The 15568-nt window shown below is 37.6% G+C and overlaps 1 protein-coding gene across 1 annotated transcript; it reads right to left on the reverse strand.

Annotated features, from left to right (window-relative positions):
- Positions 1 to 3410: 3410 nt before the first annotated feature.
- On the reverse strand, positions 3411 to 4674 carry PDHA2 (pyruvate dehydrogenase E1 subunit alpha 2). Its single transcript, XM_006740379.2, has one exon. The coding sequence runs from the start codon at positions 4584 to 4586 to the stop codon at positions 3411 to 3413; it is 1176 nt and encodes a 391-aa protein (XP_006740442.1). The 5' UTR covers positions 4587 to 4674.
- Positions 4675 to 15568: the final 10894 nt, after the last annotated feature.

A 15568-nucleotide genomic window follows, 5' to 3' on the forward strand; every position in this document is an offset into this window, starting at 1 on the left:
AGATTAGTACTTTCCAATGGATGAAGAGATAGGGAATGGGGAGTAACTGATAATGGGTATGGGCTTTTTCTCTAGATGATGACAATATTCTGGAATCAGGTAGTGGTAATGATTACACAATCTGTGAACATACTAAAACCACTGGATGTACACTTTTAAAAGATGGATGGTGTGTAATTTATATTTCAATTTTTAAAAACTACTTCTTTCTCACAAATAAATTATCAGGCTAAGTTTCACTAATATCTGTTCCATTTTTTTGTAACACTAGATTGGCAGGAATATCAAATGTTTAAATAAATGCAATTCTTATATATTTAAGTATTCCCTTCATATATTTTTCTTTTTTCTTTTTTTTTTTAAGATTTTTTATTTATTTATTTGACCGAGAGAAAGAGAGAGCACAAGCAGGGGGAGTGGCAGGCAGAGGGAAGGGGAGAAGTAGGCTCTCCACTGAGCAGGGAGCCCGACACGAAGCTCAGTCTCAGGACCCTGGGATCATGACCTGGGCAGACGCTTAGCCAACTGAGCCACCCAGGCACCCCTTCATATATTTTTCTTAACCTCCTTCCTTTCATTCCACAGAGAGGCACACAATCCTTTACCTTTATAGAGTATCATAAAGATGAAGATATTATTAATTCTTTCTTCTCTCAGATATTCTAGCATTGCTGCAACAGTGAAACTTTTGTTATGATCATCATGGCTTATTAGGTCTTCTAATAGGTGGATAAAATAGACTGAGTTGCATAGTATTATAGATAGAAAATGAAATCTAGCTGCTGCATTTGTACACCTCTCTGATTTATAGCTTGATAGGTAATTGTTATTATTAATTTATTGTTTGACCTAATGAAAAGGGGTTTTTGTTTTTGTTTTTCAGATTTTTTTTTTTTACATCATTACAGTGTTTCTTGGTTTTGTGATGGATTCATCTCTAACCAATTATTTGTATCTTAATTTTTACTGGTATTAAATCCATAATATAGGCAAACTTAAAAATTTCTGTATAGTGTATACAGAGAATTAGCTTTCAAGAGCTTGTCTTCCACTTGTAAGTTTATGGAAACCTAAATATGTAGAAATAAATAAAGAGTAGAAGAATGATTTGTCATAAAAAATATGTGATTATTTTAACAGTATTATGAAACACTGGAGGGCATCCAATCAAGGTACCTCTGAACTGAAGCAGCATACACAAAATATATTGACTAGTAATATTCTTGATTCATAAACAACCAACACTCATCTCTGCTTTCTGAATTTAAAATATTGAGGTTATCTTACTTGTTTAAACCTTTTGGGGTAAGGCATGGAGATTAAGCCTGCACATATGTGTACATATGTTCATACACTCAAGGTCTCTAAGCTTTTGGTTTCCTTTTAGAGTTCTTAGAAAGTATCTATTTTTTTTTAACTGTAGACGTAGATGTACAGTTAAAAAAAGGTTTTAACTTTTTACAAATTGAGATATAATTGATGTATAGCATGATATTAGTTTCAGGTGTACAACATAATGATCAGATATATGTATATATTATGAAAGGATCACCACAATAAGTCTACTTAACACCCACATGATACATAGTTATTTTTTTCTTTGATGGGTTTTAACTTTTGATAACTGATTCTTTTGATGTTTTCTACAAACTGTTTCTTAGATCACAGGCAAAGTCTGATATCTGATTTCAGTAAGCCTATCTCAGAGAAACAAGATATAGTCACATTCAATATGACTTTTGGTCATTACTCAAATAAAACCAAGTAAAAATGTTTTCACAAAGTCATGTCTTGCTAATTGACATGGTATTGGATTGTAGAGAAAACCCAACCTGTATGATCCAAGTTAGATTTTCCTTCGAAAAAGGTTATCTGTGAATGTTTAGTTCTAGCCAAGACAGCTTTTACTTTCAACTTTTTATTAATTTGAGTAAATGTGCTGCCAAAGCAAGCACTAAACTTTTTATTCATAACACCTCCTTGGTTTATCTCTTTTGATGTCACCATATCTGTTCATTTCCCAGTCTGAAATTCACCAAGCTAGTTTCTTAAAATATGGAACACATGATGGTACAAATGGATTGAAAAATTAGATTTTTTTTTCCTTTACATTGGTATATTAAAAATATTGCACTAAAGTACAACATGAGAAAACGTTCTTGTCCCATCTCCCCCCGGCCGCCCTGTTGTATATCATGTTTCATTGGAAAATGGTCAGTGTTCGCTGGCTTCAGCAGCAACATTGAATATGCGTGCATATGTGTGTACAGTCATGCTATCATAGTAGGCCATGTTATTGGCTAATTCAAGTAAACTATTGTAGATGGCATAGCAGCAGGGGGCCTGATAGCTTGGTGTGGCTTGAAATTCTCTCTACCTCACAGAGTGACTTTACACACCAACTCCTGTCAGGGTGGAGAAGGAATGAAAGAACTGTTTCTCCTTTAAAGAAGAGTATTTACAAATACAAAGCTAAGTCAAATAGAACTATTAGAGCAAGTAACATGAAAAGTTAAATAATCTTTTCTGGTTTTCCTAATTTAGACTTGTGTAAATTTAAAATAATCTTTAAGACATTCACAGTGTTTAATTAAATAAGGAGGCCATCAGCGTAAGGTGGTTGGAATGCCTTGGTTATCCTACGTAAACAAACCAAAACCTAAGCCAGAGTCAGTGTACTCAAACTGAGAAAATGAAATGTAAGAATAAGCAATCACAAACAGGGAGTTAGGTTTTCTCAGCAACAGCTTAAGTTATAGCCAGTAAAATTATTTCCTTGCTTTGTTTCCCTATAAAAATGCCTCCCCTAGCTCTTGTTGACAGAGCACTCCTAACCATCTTTGGTTTGGCATTGCCTGATTCTAATCCATGTATGCTCAAACTCTTGAAAATTTTAATGTACCTCGGTTTACCTTTTAGTAACACTGAATGATTAACTATATAGTTCTTTTAATGCAACAGTGTACAATCAAATGCAATATGCCTTGTAATTGGATGTACATTTTTCAATGATCTCTTTTAATATCTTTTAATAATCTCTTACTGGTGGCAATTTATTTTATTTTATTTATTTTTTTTAAAGATTTTATTTATTTATTTGAGACAGAGAGAATGAGAGAGAGAGCGCACATGAGAGGGGGGAGGGTCAGAGGAAGAAGCAGGCTCCCTGCCGAGCAGGGAGCCCGATGCGGGACTCGATCCAGGGACTCCAGGATCATGACCTGAGCCGAAAGCAGTCGCTTAACCAACTGAGCCACTCAGGCGCCCCGATCTCAATTTATTTTAATAAAAGTTTACAGGACTCTTATTTAATGGGTTTTATTCCTGCTTAACAAAATTGGGCACAGTTTCTTAAAGTGGACCACGAACATTCCTTTGAAGGACTAAAAATAAATTTATAAAGTCTCCCTTTAACTGAGGGACTTAAACTTGATCCACTGACTTGCACCACGAACTTCAAAAGGTGGATTATCGCAATAGATGTGATGACCTAACTCTTCCAAAGGTGGTTCAGGATCAGTTGTAGCACAGTGGGCTGCATCGTCAATTTCTTTCCTCACTTCTACATCAATTTCCTTGAATTCTTCAACAGTGGCAAGCTTACTGTTTACCATTCTATCTTTGAGAAGCATAATAGGATCACTCTTACTTCTTACATTCTGAATTTCTTGTCGCGTGCGGTAACTAACTCCAGGGTCACTCATGCTGTGTCCATGATAACGGTATGTCTGCAGCTCCATCACTATGGGCCCCTTTTCAGATCTACAGTAGTCCGCGGCAAACCTCGTTGCCTCCCGAACACACAGAACATCCATTCCATCCACCCTTAGTCCGGGGATAAAGTGTCCTCTCTTGTAGTAATCAGTGCTTGCTGCTGCTCTCTCAGCAGATGTGCCCATTCCATAGAGGTTATTCTCACAGACGAAAACACAAGGTAATTTCCACAGAGCAGCCATATTGTAAGCTTCAAATATCTGACCCTGATTCGCAGCACCATCCCCATACAGGGTCAAACAGACCTCCTTTTTGCCCTTATATTTACAGGCCAGGGCGACACCAGCTCCCAGGGGCCCCTGGGCGCCGACAATGCCGTTGCCCCCATAGAAGTTCTTTGCATACATATGCATAGATCCTCCTTTTCCTTTAGCACAGCCTCCTCTTCGTCCTGTCAGTTCTGCAAGAATTGCTCGGACAGAAAGTCCACGAGTATAGCACAAGCCGTGAGCCCGATAGGATGTGATGACATGATCGGTGGGATTTATCCCGGCCTCCAGGCCCACACAACAAGCTTCCTGACCATCGCACAAGTGACAGAACCCACGAATAAATTTTTGTTTATACAGCTGATCTGCCTTCAATTCCATTCGGCGAATAGTCTGCATCATCCTGTAGTATTTAAGCCCATCTTCCCGGGTGAGCACTGTTGTGACAGGGGGGCCCTCTTCTAATCGATAAAGGTCACATTTCTTAATTTCAAATGTGGCATCATTGGAATAGTTACAGGATGCCACCAGCACTCTGCTAGCGGGCTTCTGGGCAACCCCGGACAACACGCGGGAGACCGCGGCGGCGAGCATCTTCTTCATGGAGTGTGGCCCAGGGTGGTGGCCGCGACTCTCAGCTGCCCAGACGTCTGGCTGCGCTCGTCCCCTCCGGAGCCTCCTTCCGAGCCAGAACGTCTTCGGCGCCACAATGACTGCGCTGGTGACAGAGGCCACGTCACTCCAGGCCGAGTCACGGGGTGGCCAGCCCTGACGGACTGATTTTTACAGTGCCTTCCAACTGTAATTAAGAATAAGGTTGCTTTGGGGCACCTGGGTGGCTCAGTCGTTAAGCGTCTGCCTTCGGCTCAGGTCATGGTCCCAGGGTCCTGGGATCGAGTCCCGCATCGGGCTCCCTGCTCTGCCGGGAGCCTGCTTCTCCCTCTCCCACTCCCTCTGCTTGTGTTCCCTCTCTCTGTGTGTCTCTCTCTGTCAAATAAATAAATAAAATCTTTAAAAAAAAAAAAAAAAGAATAAGGTTGCTTTGTTTCCTGAAAGAGCTGGTTGGACAACATCCCAATCCTAAATAGTGCCACATTCATTGCTAAAACATAATAACCCTGCTAAACACTATGGCAGTGGTCCTGACCTTGTAACAATGGAACAGAGGTGCAAAGGCAGTCCCCAAGGCACACAAAGGTTCTGATACGTTAGGCCAAAGATATTCTCACCAGTATTTAAAGTCTTTTTAAAAGGGCGCCCAGGGGGTTCAGTTGGTTAAGCGTCTGCCTTTGGCTGGGATCATGATCCCGGGGTCCTGGGAGCAGCCGGGGTCCTGGGAGCAGCCGGGGTCCTGGGAGCAGCTGGCTTCCTGCTCAGCCAAGAGTCTGCTCCTCCCACTCCCTCTGCCCCTCCCCACCCCCACTTGTGTTCGCTCTCACTCACTCTGCTCTCTCTCTCTCAAATAAATAAATAAATAAATCTTTTTTTTAAGTCTTTTAAAAAGTTTTTAGAGTACGTATGAATATTTTATCCTACTCCATAATATACCATCTTTATTTTAATGTAAAAATAAAGATGCAAATTATTCATAATTTACATATTTAACTGTTTTAAAGATTTTATTTATTTTGAGAGAGAGAGAGCACACACACAAGCGAAGGGGAGGGACAGAATGAGAGGGACAAGCAGACTTCTGGCTCAGCACTGAGCCTGAGGTGGGGCTTAATCCCAGGACCCTGAGATCATGACCTGAGCCCAGGCAGAAGCTTAACCCACTTGAACCACCCAGGTGCCCCCATATTTAACTTTAAAAACACACACACTTTTTAAGGAAAAGTTGGTATTCCAAAAAAAATACGGCACATTTATTCTATGGCTTCTAGTACCTGTGTCACCTGAGGGGAGGGAAGGGGGAGAGGCAGGTGATGATACAAAAACCCCAGCCAGAGAATAACAGTCCAAACCCAAAAATAAACTTTGCTGGGTGTAGGAAGATCGGAGGCAGGGTTGAGATGCAGATTATGGTATGACCAAGTTATTGATATGGCACCTTTTCTTATCTTATAATCCTGAATCTTTCCCATTTTTATCCCTATTTTCTGACTAATTGACTTTTTTTTTTTTGTCTTTGCCTTGTAATATCTTCAACAGGTTTCTTTAGAAAACATCAAGATGCAGGTGGCTTTGCATTTTGCTTTTATATCAATCTAAATTGAATCAGTCTTATTCCAAGAAATTGAGAAGCATTTTCTTATAATACCTCTTTATAGTAAACATTAGAAAGTGTTACTTCTTATAAATGACCCACTAAACAAAATACAGTTTGGCCTGAAAGAGAGCAATAGCGTTTGCTTAAGTCACTGGTAACAGTTCAATCATAGGACAAAAGAAGTCTAAGGCCTAAGGTTACAAAGATCACATATCATTTTCCTCTTTTGTGCTTTTACTAGGAAGGTGATTTTTGTACCCCAATAAGCCAACCATATCCAGGGATCTGGTTTTATTTAGACTATTAAGCTATTTACCTCAATTCATCCTCTGTTTTATATCCACGGCCTGTTTATAATGAACATGCAAATAAAATACAAAATACAAAAATCCCTGTTTGTAAATAAATCCTTACCCAAATTTCCCTCTGACATGTTCAAAGCAGCTGACTTCTCTTTGTCTAATTGCAAGTGTTATTTTGAACACTTCTTTTGACATTCAGGCAGGAAGTAGAAAATAGCTTGTTAAAAAGTTACAATATCTCTTAAAACTTGATTCCCCCCCACCTTCCCAACCCAGCCATTATAATGGACCTCATCTTTTCGCTCAACTTAAAATTCTGCTGTTGGACTTCATGGTCTTGCTGTGTTATTTGCTTTCTCTTTGATAGTTAGCCTCTCTCCGCTGTTCTCTTTCATTCCTGCAGGTATTGGACATCTCCAGGGAGCATTATCTCCATGAGAATGAGAAAAATGACACCGCAGGATGGAACGGTAGTGTTAATGGGTCACTGAGTGACAGCTGAGGCTTCTCTCAGAGGTATCAGCCTGGCTAGCACCGCCAGGAACACAAGAGCTATACGGTAAAGTGTGCCAATTTAATCTTGTCATATGTAGCCTGGGCTGCAAAGATAGAGCTCCCCTTAAAAGCCCAGTGTGACGAGGCTAAACCCAACTCATGCCAAAAGAGAACATGCAAAGATGCTAATTGGAAAATACCTGTGCTACAGGTCGCCACAGAAGATAGCCATTTATTTATTTATTTATTTACTTATTTATTTATTTAGCAACAGGCTCAGGTTAAGGTAACAAATAATAAAATGCGATACTTCCAGGGGCCTCTTGGACATCATATACGGTTAACCTATATTAACCTAGATTCAACTTAAAGACAGACGGATGCAATCATATTTACAGAATATGACATCAAAGTCCACTAAACTGATTAATCCTGATGATTTCTTGTTGTTGTTGTTCCTAAACCCATCCACATTTTTGAAATAACTGGAATTTCCAGATAGCAGTGTAAAAATGTAAACCTCACCAAGGAGATCCTGACCTGCTGAGCTTCTCGAACTCTTATCTGCCCCCAGCTAGACAGGAGTCAAGCTATGCATGGACAACTGAGCCGAGGGTGGTGTACTTTCCTTCACATAATTTATTTTTCATCCTGTCATTGTTCAATACCGTGTTTATTACCAAACAGAACTAATAGCCATCTACATGCTCACCACTGAAATGCTGTTTGCAATTAAAATCCCCATAAATTCTAAGTTTTAATTAAGACCAAATCTTACTTTTAATCTATTTGAAATTAAAGGAAAACAGATGAGCACTTTTATAAGGCCAATGGTAGACTTTACATTTAATTAATAAAAAACCTAATAAAAGAGCAGCCAGTGATTATAGTAACATTCATATCAGTGTGACAGTATTTCACATTTCATGTCTAATGGTTGATACTCCAGGGGCATTTCTGAATTTATCTTAAAAGTGTCACCCCATTACATCAATAGCATATAGAGTATTTTTAATAAATGATAAGAAATGTAAAAAAAGAAAGGACAGTATATTTGAAGGATATTTAAATTCCTCCAGCAATAATTGCTCTCTTTTGCCAAATGTTAAGTGAAGAAAACTGTTAAAAAGTGAATATGTTCTAGATAAATAATATCAGATTTCATTAGGATTAGTGGCAATGTATTTTTTTCATAGCTCTAAGATTTGGCAATTAAGAGTGATGAGTAAGAACTTGGTTAAAAAATTGTTATATATAACTCTGAGAAGAATTTTTCCCATTTGGTCTATCACTTTATCTCCCTTGGAGAAAAGGGAAAATGTCAGTACCATATATTCTGCAAAATAATGACGATCAAGCAAAGTTCCTATTTAATGTTATAATAAGCGAAGTTATTTCAGAATAATACAGAGCCCTGGGCAACCAATATTTTTTTCTTCTCACCCCCATGATAATTCTGAAGTATTGTTAAATAAAAATTCAGGACAAATTATCATGAAGAGAACATTTGATTGAAAACAAGATGTAAAGTGAGAGTGCTCTTCATTCCATCCAGATAATGATGATGTTAGAAAAGGAAAGACATTATGTGTTAATTTTTAGTAACAGCTGACGAAGCCACCGTCTTTCTCCTGCTGGATGAGCAAAATCATCTGAGTCGTCATGCCCTCAGTACATAACCCCATATCCTAAAATTTTAGGACCAGGGTCTAGAAGATAATGATAAAAGGGATCACAACACAAAACTATAAAAGAAAACGTTTCAAACTTTTAACAAGCTTCCTATAATTAGAGCTGTAATTGAATGTGGCCAAATGAGATAAGAAATAAAAATTCATGTATAACCTGGTGTTAAAATTTAGTATGGCTTAATGTCTAACCAGTAAAGGATTAGTAAATGTGTCCAAAGTTGTGAACTCATTTCTGCTCAGTACTTTGAGTTCTTTTATAAAATCATAGTCCCCACTCAGAATAAAAACCATCAATTCAATGCATATTTCTAACAAATCAGAACAAATTCAAGCAAGCCTAAAAGTTAGGTCTCTCTGCATTTCCTCTAAAAACTATTATTTGCACTTTCTGGGAAAGTGTTTTGTTCAGAAGATTTTAATTCTCACATATTTAAAAATTCATGTCCCAAATTTTTCACCTTTAAATAGACAAAAATTTTTCCTAATAACCTTAATTTTAATAGCACTAAAGTATATATTAAGTGTGATAGTAAAAATAAACTGTATATTCAATAATAAAATGAGAGCTTCTTTCCTCTGTATAGTTTTTCATAATATATTAGTATCTCTTACTGTACCATTTTTGATGTTTTCTTTATAAATGACTTCCAACAACCCTTCTTCCCAACAACGTTGGGTACACTATTACCTTTTTCCAATATCAGTATGCAATAACAAAATTAGCACATTTATTTCTTTGCACCTTGCTTCCTTCAAGACCTGAGTCACTGAACTAGGTTTAGAAAGACAAAGGAATATTGGCAAAATTCCAGGACACTGCTGCCCCCTAGAAGGAGGTTTGAGCAGTACATTTAACCATCACAGGCAAATCGTGGGAAAAAGAGCGCTCCAAGGAAGAAGGCAAATCTTGCACCCCACTTTAACAACCTCCTGTTGGCCACATCACTGGTTTTCTTTGCCCGATTCCTATCTAAGCTTGGGCATAGTGCTGCCTATTACATCCTCAACTTAGATCCCAACAGATTCCATGGCTCTCTCTCCCGAGATCCCTGTGAATAGGTACAGATAAACAAGCAAAATTTCCTTGGCAAAAACTTTTTAAAAACGAAGGTGAAATTTTAAGCTAACATATGCGTCAATTTGAGATTTTAAGGCACTGTTGTAAACATCACCCAGGTAGGTGATAGCCTTGCATATCTTTGCTGGAGGTACAAAGTTTGCTCATGTGATCCTCACAGAGACAGGTAAGGAAGGCAGCTTCTATCATTCTCTTCTGTGTGAAGAAAGTGAGGCATAGAGAGTTTAGGTGAAAAGGAAAAATTATAAAGCCAGTAAAAAAAAAGTGTAATATTTATTCTTCACTTATTCAGCACATATAATAAAATGCCTTCCTTCTGTATGCCCCCTTTGTGTACTAAGTTGTAGAAATACAATAATGACATACAATTAGATTTCCCTGTACTTAATCCGGTTCATATGGAAGTGTTGTGCTGTGAGCTTTCCCAGATTTTCTGGCACTGGGTGTAGAAAAGGACACATCATCATTGAATGACAGAGGAAGCGACACATGAGCAGCTGTTATAGAGGCAATAAAACTAATGTGTTGCATTCCAGGCAGTGGTTACAATGACAGTTTGTCTTTATTAGGATCAATGATGAACAAATTAAAAATAGAGTACTGTCAAACTGCAACATTCAAAACAGAACACTCTAATTTGGTGAAGTTGTGTTGTCTTCTTTAATTCGGTAATACAGCAGAGCTGAAAAGGCACACTGGGAAATATGAAAATCAGGATCTCATAATTATGCAATACATTATGAATATGAATGCAGTTTCTCCAAGCAACCTAAGACAATGCTGTAGATGTTTTATGGAGCTTTCTGTGCGTGAGAATCTTTCTGTTCCCACGGACCCACTGTGCATCTAGATTCTAAGATATTTCCATAGTACCCAGCACTGTAAGGCTAACAGGCCACCATGGGAGAAGCCTCAGAGAGGTTTTTGAATAAAAAGCCCAATAAACATCATCCATATTGGGAAACCAAGATAGAGTGCAAAAAGAGATTTTAAGCTCAAACGCGTGAGGCACTCATCAAAAGCACCATATTCGGAAAGCAAGATTATTGTGGGATTGTAGAGGAATTTAATAAGCTCCTCTCAAGGCCACAGGCTGGCTATGCTGTTTGCATCCTCTGAGGCCATGAGCCCCATACTGAAGTTCACGATGAGTTTCTCCAAAAACTCTTGACCTTTATCTGCCCTTGTCTTGGCCTTCTTCCCACTTCATTTTTCAATAAAATTATCATCTATTAACAAGAATGTATTACAACTTTTAAAGGGATTTTCCATATTTTATAGAAATTTTCCATATTATATGGAAAATTTTATGGAATGCATCATATCCCCATTAACCTGAGGAGAAGCAGACCCAAGGAGGTTAATAAGCCCGGTAAACACTGGGCATGTACTCAGGTCATACATCTCATTCATGGAGAGCCAGTCTCACCTCCTGATCCGCTGCTCCTTGCCTGCACATACTACACGGCTCCCCCCAACCCAGCTGCCTGTCTTCTGGTGAAGTTTTATATCTATCAGAGCTTCCTTCCACTAATCTCAGCAGAAGAGGAGTTCTCATCTTATCTGGAAATCTAACTCCTCAGCTCTTTCTGCAGAGCCTGCTGTTCACTCATAATGAGACACTCCTCTCACTCGTACTCCCCGCCCTGCCACCCCCCACCAGAGAATCAGTAATTCTGTCTTCTCCTTTGGCCCTCTTTCATGCTCATATTTCCTCAACTCTGAAAGAAGATACCTGAGTGGCCATTGCTTCTTTTAGATCTCATCCTAGAGCATTCCTTTTATCTAGTCAAGCTCCACAAACATGCAGCCCGTCTCCACAGTCTCCGTTTACTTTCCTCTAATTGCTTCCATATGCTTCTACAATCTGTGTCATCAACAATGAACTGAAATTTCTCACATCAAGGACTTGGCTAAATTTAATGACAACTTCAGTATTATCATTCTCTGGAACTCTCCACCACATAACGTAAGTGTTTCTCCATGGATATTACCTTACCTTAACTTTAAGGAAAAAAAAAAAAAGTCATGTTCTTATGCTGCTTATACCCCAAACTTCATTTCCTGATATGTCAACCTTGACCCAAAAAAGTAAATGTGGGTCTAAAGTTTAGTACTATGTGCTCTATTCTTGCCAGCTTAAATGATTACCCACAGAGTCTCATGTGATTTATTGGTTTAATTCTCACCAGTAGGGAACTGCCAACTATATTTTCAACATTAACTTCCCTTCATTCTCTCCAATCTACCAGGGAAAAAAAGTATATTTAAAAGTTCTGTAGTTATTTAAGCCTGAAAAAGTCTAAAAAGAAAGAGTTCTTGCCATTTACCCCTTTGAATAAAAGTATCTTCCCTTCCCAATTTTCTTCTTATCATTAGAAACCCATTCTGGGTTTATAAACTCAACATATACTCTGATTTTAAAGTATTTTAAAAAATTCTATACTGCAAATGCAGAAAAGCACAAAGACAAAATATTTAAATCACCCCAAAATAGTTGCTGTTAAATTTTAATGTATATCCCTTTATGTTTTATTTCTAACATAATTAGGATAGATTATGCATTTTTATCTCTTGAGTTCTTTTTCTTGGTATCATATATAATTATTATCAAAATAATCAAAAGCTATTTAAAAGATAATTTCAATGGCTGCCAAAAAACCTCCATTACATAGATGTGCCATAATTAAAATGTTTCCCGAAGACTGAACACTTATGTTATTACCAAGTTCATATGATGTTCCATGCACTATGCATAAGGGGAGTACTGCTTTTTAAAATTTAATTTATAATGTTTGTAACACAAATTTGATATACTCAATATATCAATTTAATATATTCAATATATTCAATATATATCTCTTCTGTATGGATCCATTCTTGGCACAGAGTCATGTGTTTATATACTATGAATAACTACTTATTGTTTTATTTTAATGGTTTTATACTTTGGTATTTAGTCTTTGAGATATCCAGAAATTACTGGATCCTACAGAGAGGTGATATTATAACTCTATTTTGTCCACTCAGTTTTTCCACTGTCATGTATTGTGTACTCTGTACTTTTATTATTTGGGGATGCTGACTTTATAGCTATCTATATTTATCTACTTATATTTACCTATATAGATAGATCTGTAGATATCTACATCTCCATTCTAAAAATTTTGTTTTTAGGACCTTTAGTTTTATTATCTGTTAGTTGATTCTTATGCTAACAATTCCCAGGTTTAATATTTAGAGCATAACTACATATTTGATAGACCAAGCCCTTTCTCATTACATTTCTTTTCCAAAATCCTTCTAGTTTTTATAGCCTACATATTATTGCATATGAAGATCAGAGTAATTATATAAAATTTAAAAATAATTTATAATTAAGAAGTCCATTAAACATATAAGATAAATTAGAAAGAACTCTGTCTTTACAATATTTAGTTTTGCCATCCAGAAACATGCATCTCTCAACTTATTCTGAATTTGACACACTGACATCATGTAGCTTTCCTTGTGAATTCTATCCATTGTTTGTAAGTTGTTTCTCAGCTTAGGTGATGGTGGTTTTAATAGACAATTGTTTATTGACCTCTTGCTATGTTCCAGGCACTTTGCTAAGTGTATTGCAAGCGATAATTTACTTAACTATCATATCAATTCAATGACAAATAAGATCACATTTCTTATTTTTACTGATAGGAAAACTAAAGTTTTAATAGTAAATGTTTCCGGGGTGCCTGAGTGGCTCAGTTGGTTAAGTGTCTGACTTCGGCTCAGGTCATGATCTCAGGGTCCTGGGATCACAGGCATTGGGCTTCCTGCTTAGCGGGGAGTCTGCTTCTCCCTCTCCCTCTGCCTCCCCACCCCCGCTCATGCTTTCTCTTTCTCTCAAATAAATAAATAAAATCTTAAAAAAAAAAAAATAGTGTTTCCAGGAACCAAAAGTCAGAAAGTGATAGAAACTGAGCTCAAATCTAGATTTTTCTAACTCCAAAGCTTCTAATATTTTGTCAATGATTATGTAAGCTCTGAAAGGATGATCTGTTGAGAACAAATGATCTGTTATAAAGATAAACAAAAATGAATATGTTACAAATGTTCCCAATTGGGTCAAAAGAATGAAAGTCAGGTATTTAACAGTTCAAGAAATAATTCTGCAAAAGGAAAGACCCTTGTCTCTTATTTACTCCATGAAATTGCACTTTCTGTAAAATAATTAAAAAAACAAAGCAGAGATAATAAATATTAGGAAGAAATGTAAGTGAAACAATTATTTATTTTTTAAAAGAAGACAGTGAGATTCCAAATGGTACTTTGCATCATACTCAATGCCCTTTAAGCTCAAATCTTATCCGTTCCTAAAAGGTTACTACATTTATCTGCCATTACTAAAAGTTTTAAAAGATAAGTTGACATGCAGTCCATTATTAATGAAGAGGAAGCATACATGATACTTTTTTTTTTAAGATTTTTTTTTTTTATTTATTCATTCCAGACACAGAGATACAGAGAGAGAGAGAGAACATGAGTAGGGGGAGAAGCAGAGGGAGGGGGAGAAGTAGGCCCCCCGCCGAGCAGGGAGCCCGATACGGGCCTCGATCCCAGGACCCTGGGATCATGACCTGAGCCGAAGGCAGACGCTTAACCATCTGAGCCACCCAGGTGCCCCTACATGATACATTTTTAAGGGAAATTGTGCATACATTTGCTTTAGCAATTCAATATTGTTAATTTGTGGTTGAACCACAACACACAACTACCTCAAATCCTACATAATAGAAGATTTGAGGCCCAAAATGTGAAAATACAGATGGTTTCATGCCATTGACAATAAAATAAAACAACAACAGACAATAAGCAGAAATGAGGATGATGCTAAAACAAGAGTAATTTGTAAATAAAAGGGAAGCATATCAACTGTTGGACATCAGGTGTCCTTCAGACATTGTCAATATGCTAAATCAGGGCTTTTGGTAAGCTATGCGCTGATTTTGGATTATGAATATGAAATTTTAGTAACCACAAATATCTTAATCAGGAGGTTAGTAGTAAATATCCCTTAATCACATGTAAAAAAATGTGTCTCTCAAACTTTGTTCGTTCTACTGTATAATAGAATAAAAGATTTGCATCTTTGGATCAATTCCCAGTCCATCAAGAGGATCCCTTGTGGCTTTTCAGTGGGCAATTCAATCATAATTTAAGCATCCTGGCTGAGGGGCAGGGGTTTCAGTAAAGAAAAAGAAACACCGCATTTGGGGGCGATTCTATCATTGCCGATCTACCTGGGTGGTGGAGCTGGAATACCAAATTCTGGGTTCAGAAGTTTATTTCTTTTTCTCTCCAGCTAGCTTGGGAAGCAGTTCATGGGAAGAAAGAAACAAAAAAGAGGGGAGAGGGGAAGGGAAGGGAAAGGAAAGGAAGGGAAGGGGATGAGGGAAGGGGAGGGGAGGGGAGGAGAACTATATTAGGAAACACCAGAAGAGCTACAAAGTCTTCATTCTGAGCAGAATACCCTATCATTTGCCTCCCAGTCGTTACTGTTTGCTAAGAGATGGAATGTTTAATGACAAGGAGCGTTAACATAAGCAGTTATCTGTGTCACTTAAGGCAAGGGAAGGAGTATATAACTAAGGAAACTAAAACTAAAGAATGACACATAACATTACCATAAGACCTCACCTTTACTAATCAGCATTCTTCAGTGGTTCTCAACCAGGGGTTTCAGAGTTTTAGGCCTGGTTCTCAAGCCTTTGAACTCAGACTGAATTAATATCAGCTTTCCGGGTTCTTCAGTTCTCAGATGGCAGACT

Source organism: Leptonychotes weddellii, chromosome 2, assembly GCF_054177405.1.
Source record: "Leptonychotes weddellii isolate Sample4059 chromosome 2, ASM5417740v2, whole genome shotgun sequence".
Lineage (NCBI taxonomy): Eukaryota > Metazoa > Chordata > Mammalia > Carnivora > Phocidae > Leptonychotes > Leptonychotes weddellii.

Bases quoted from the DNA above. Each gene is read 5' to 3' on its own strand.
- PDHA2 (XM_006740379.2), bottom strand. From the start codon at position 4,586: ATGAAGAAGATGCTCGCCGCCGCGGTCTCCCGCGTGTTGTCCGGGGTT.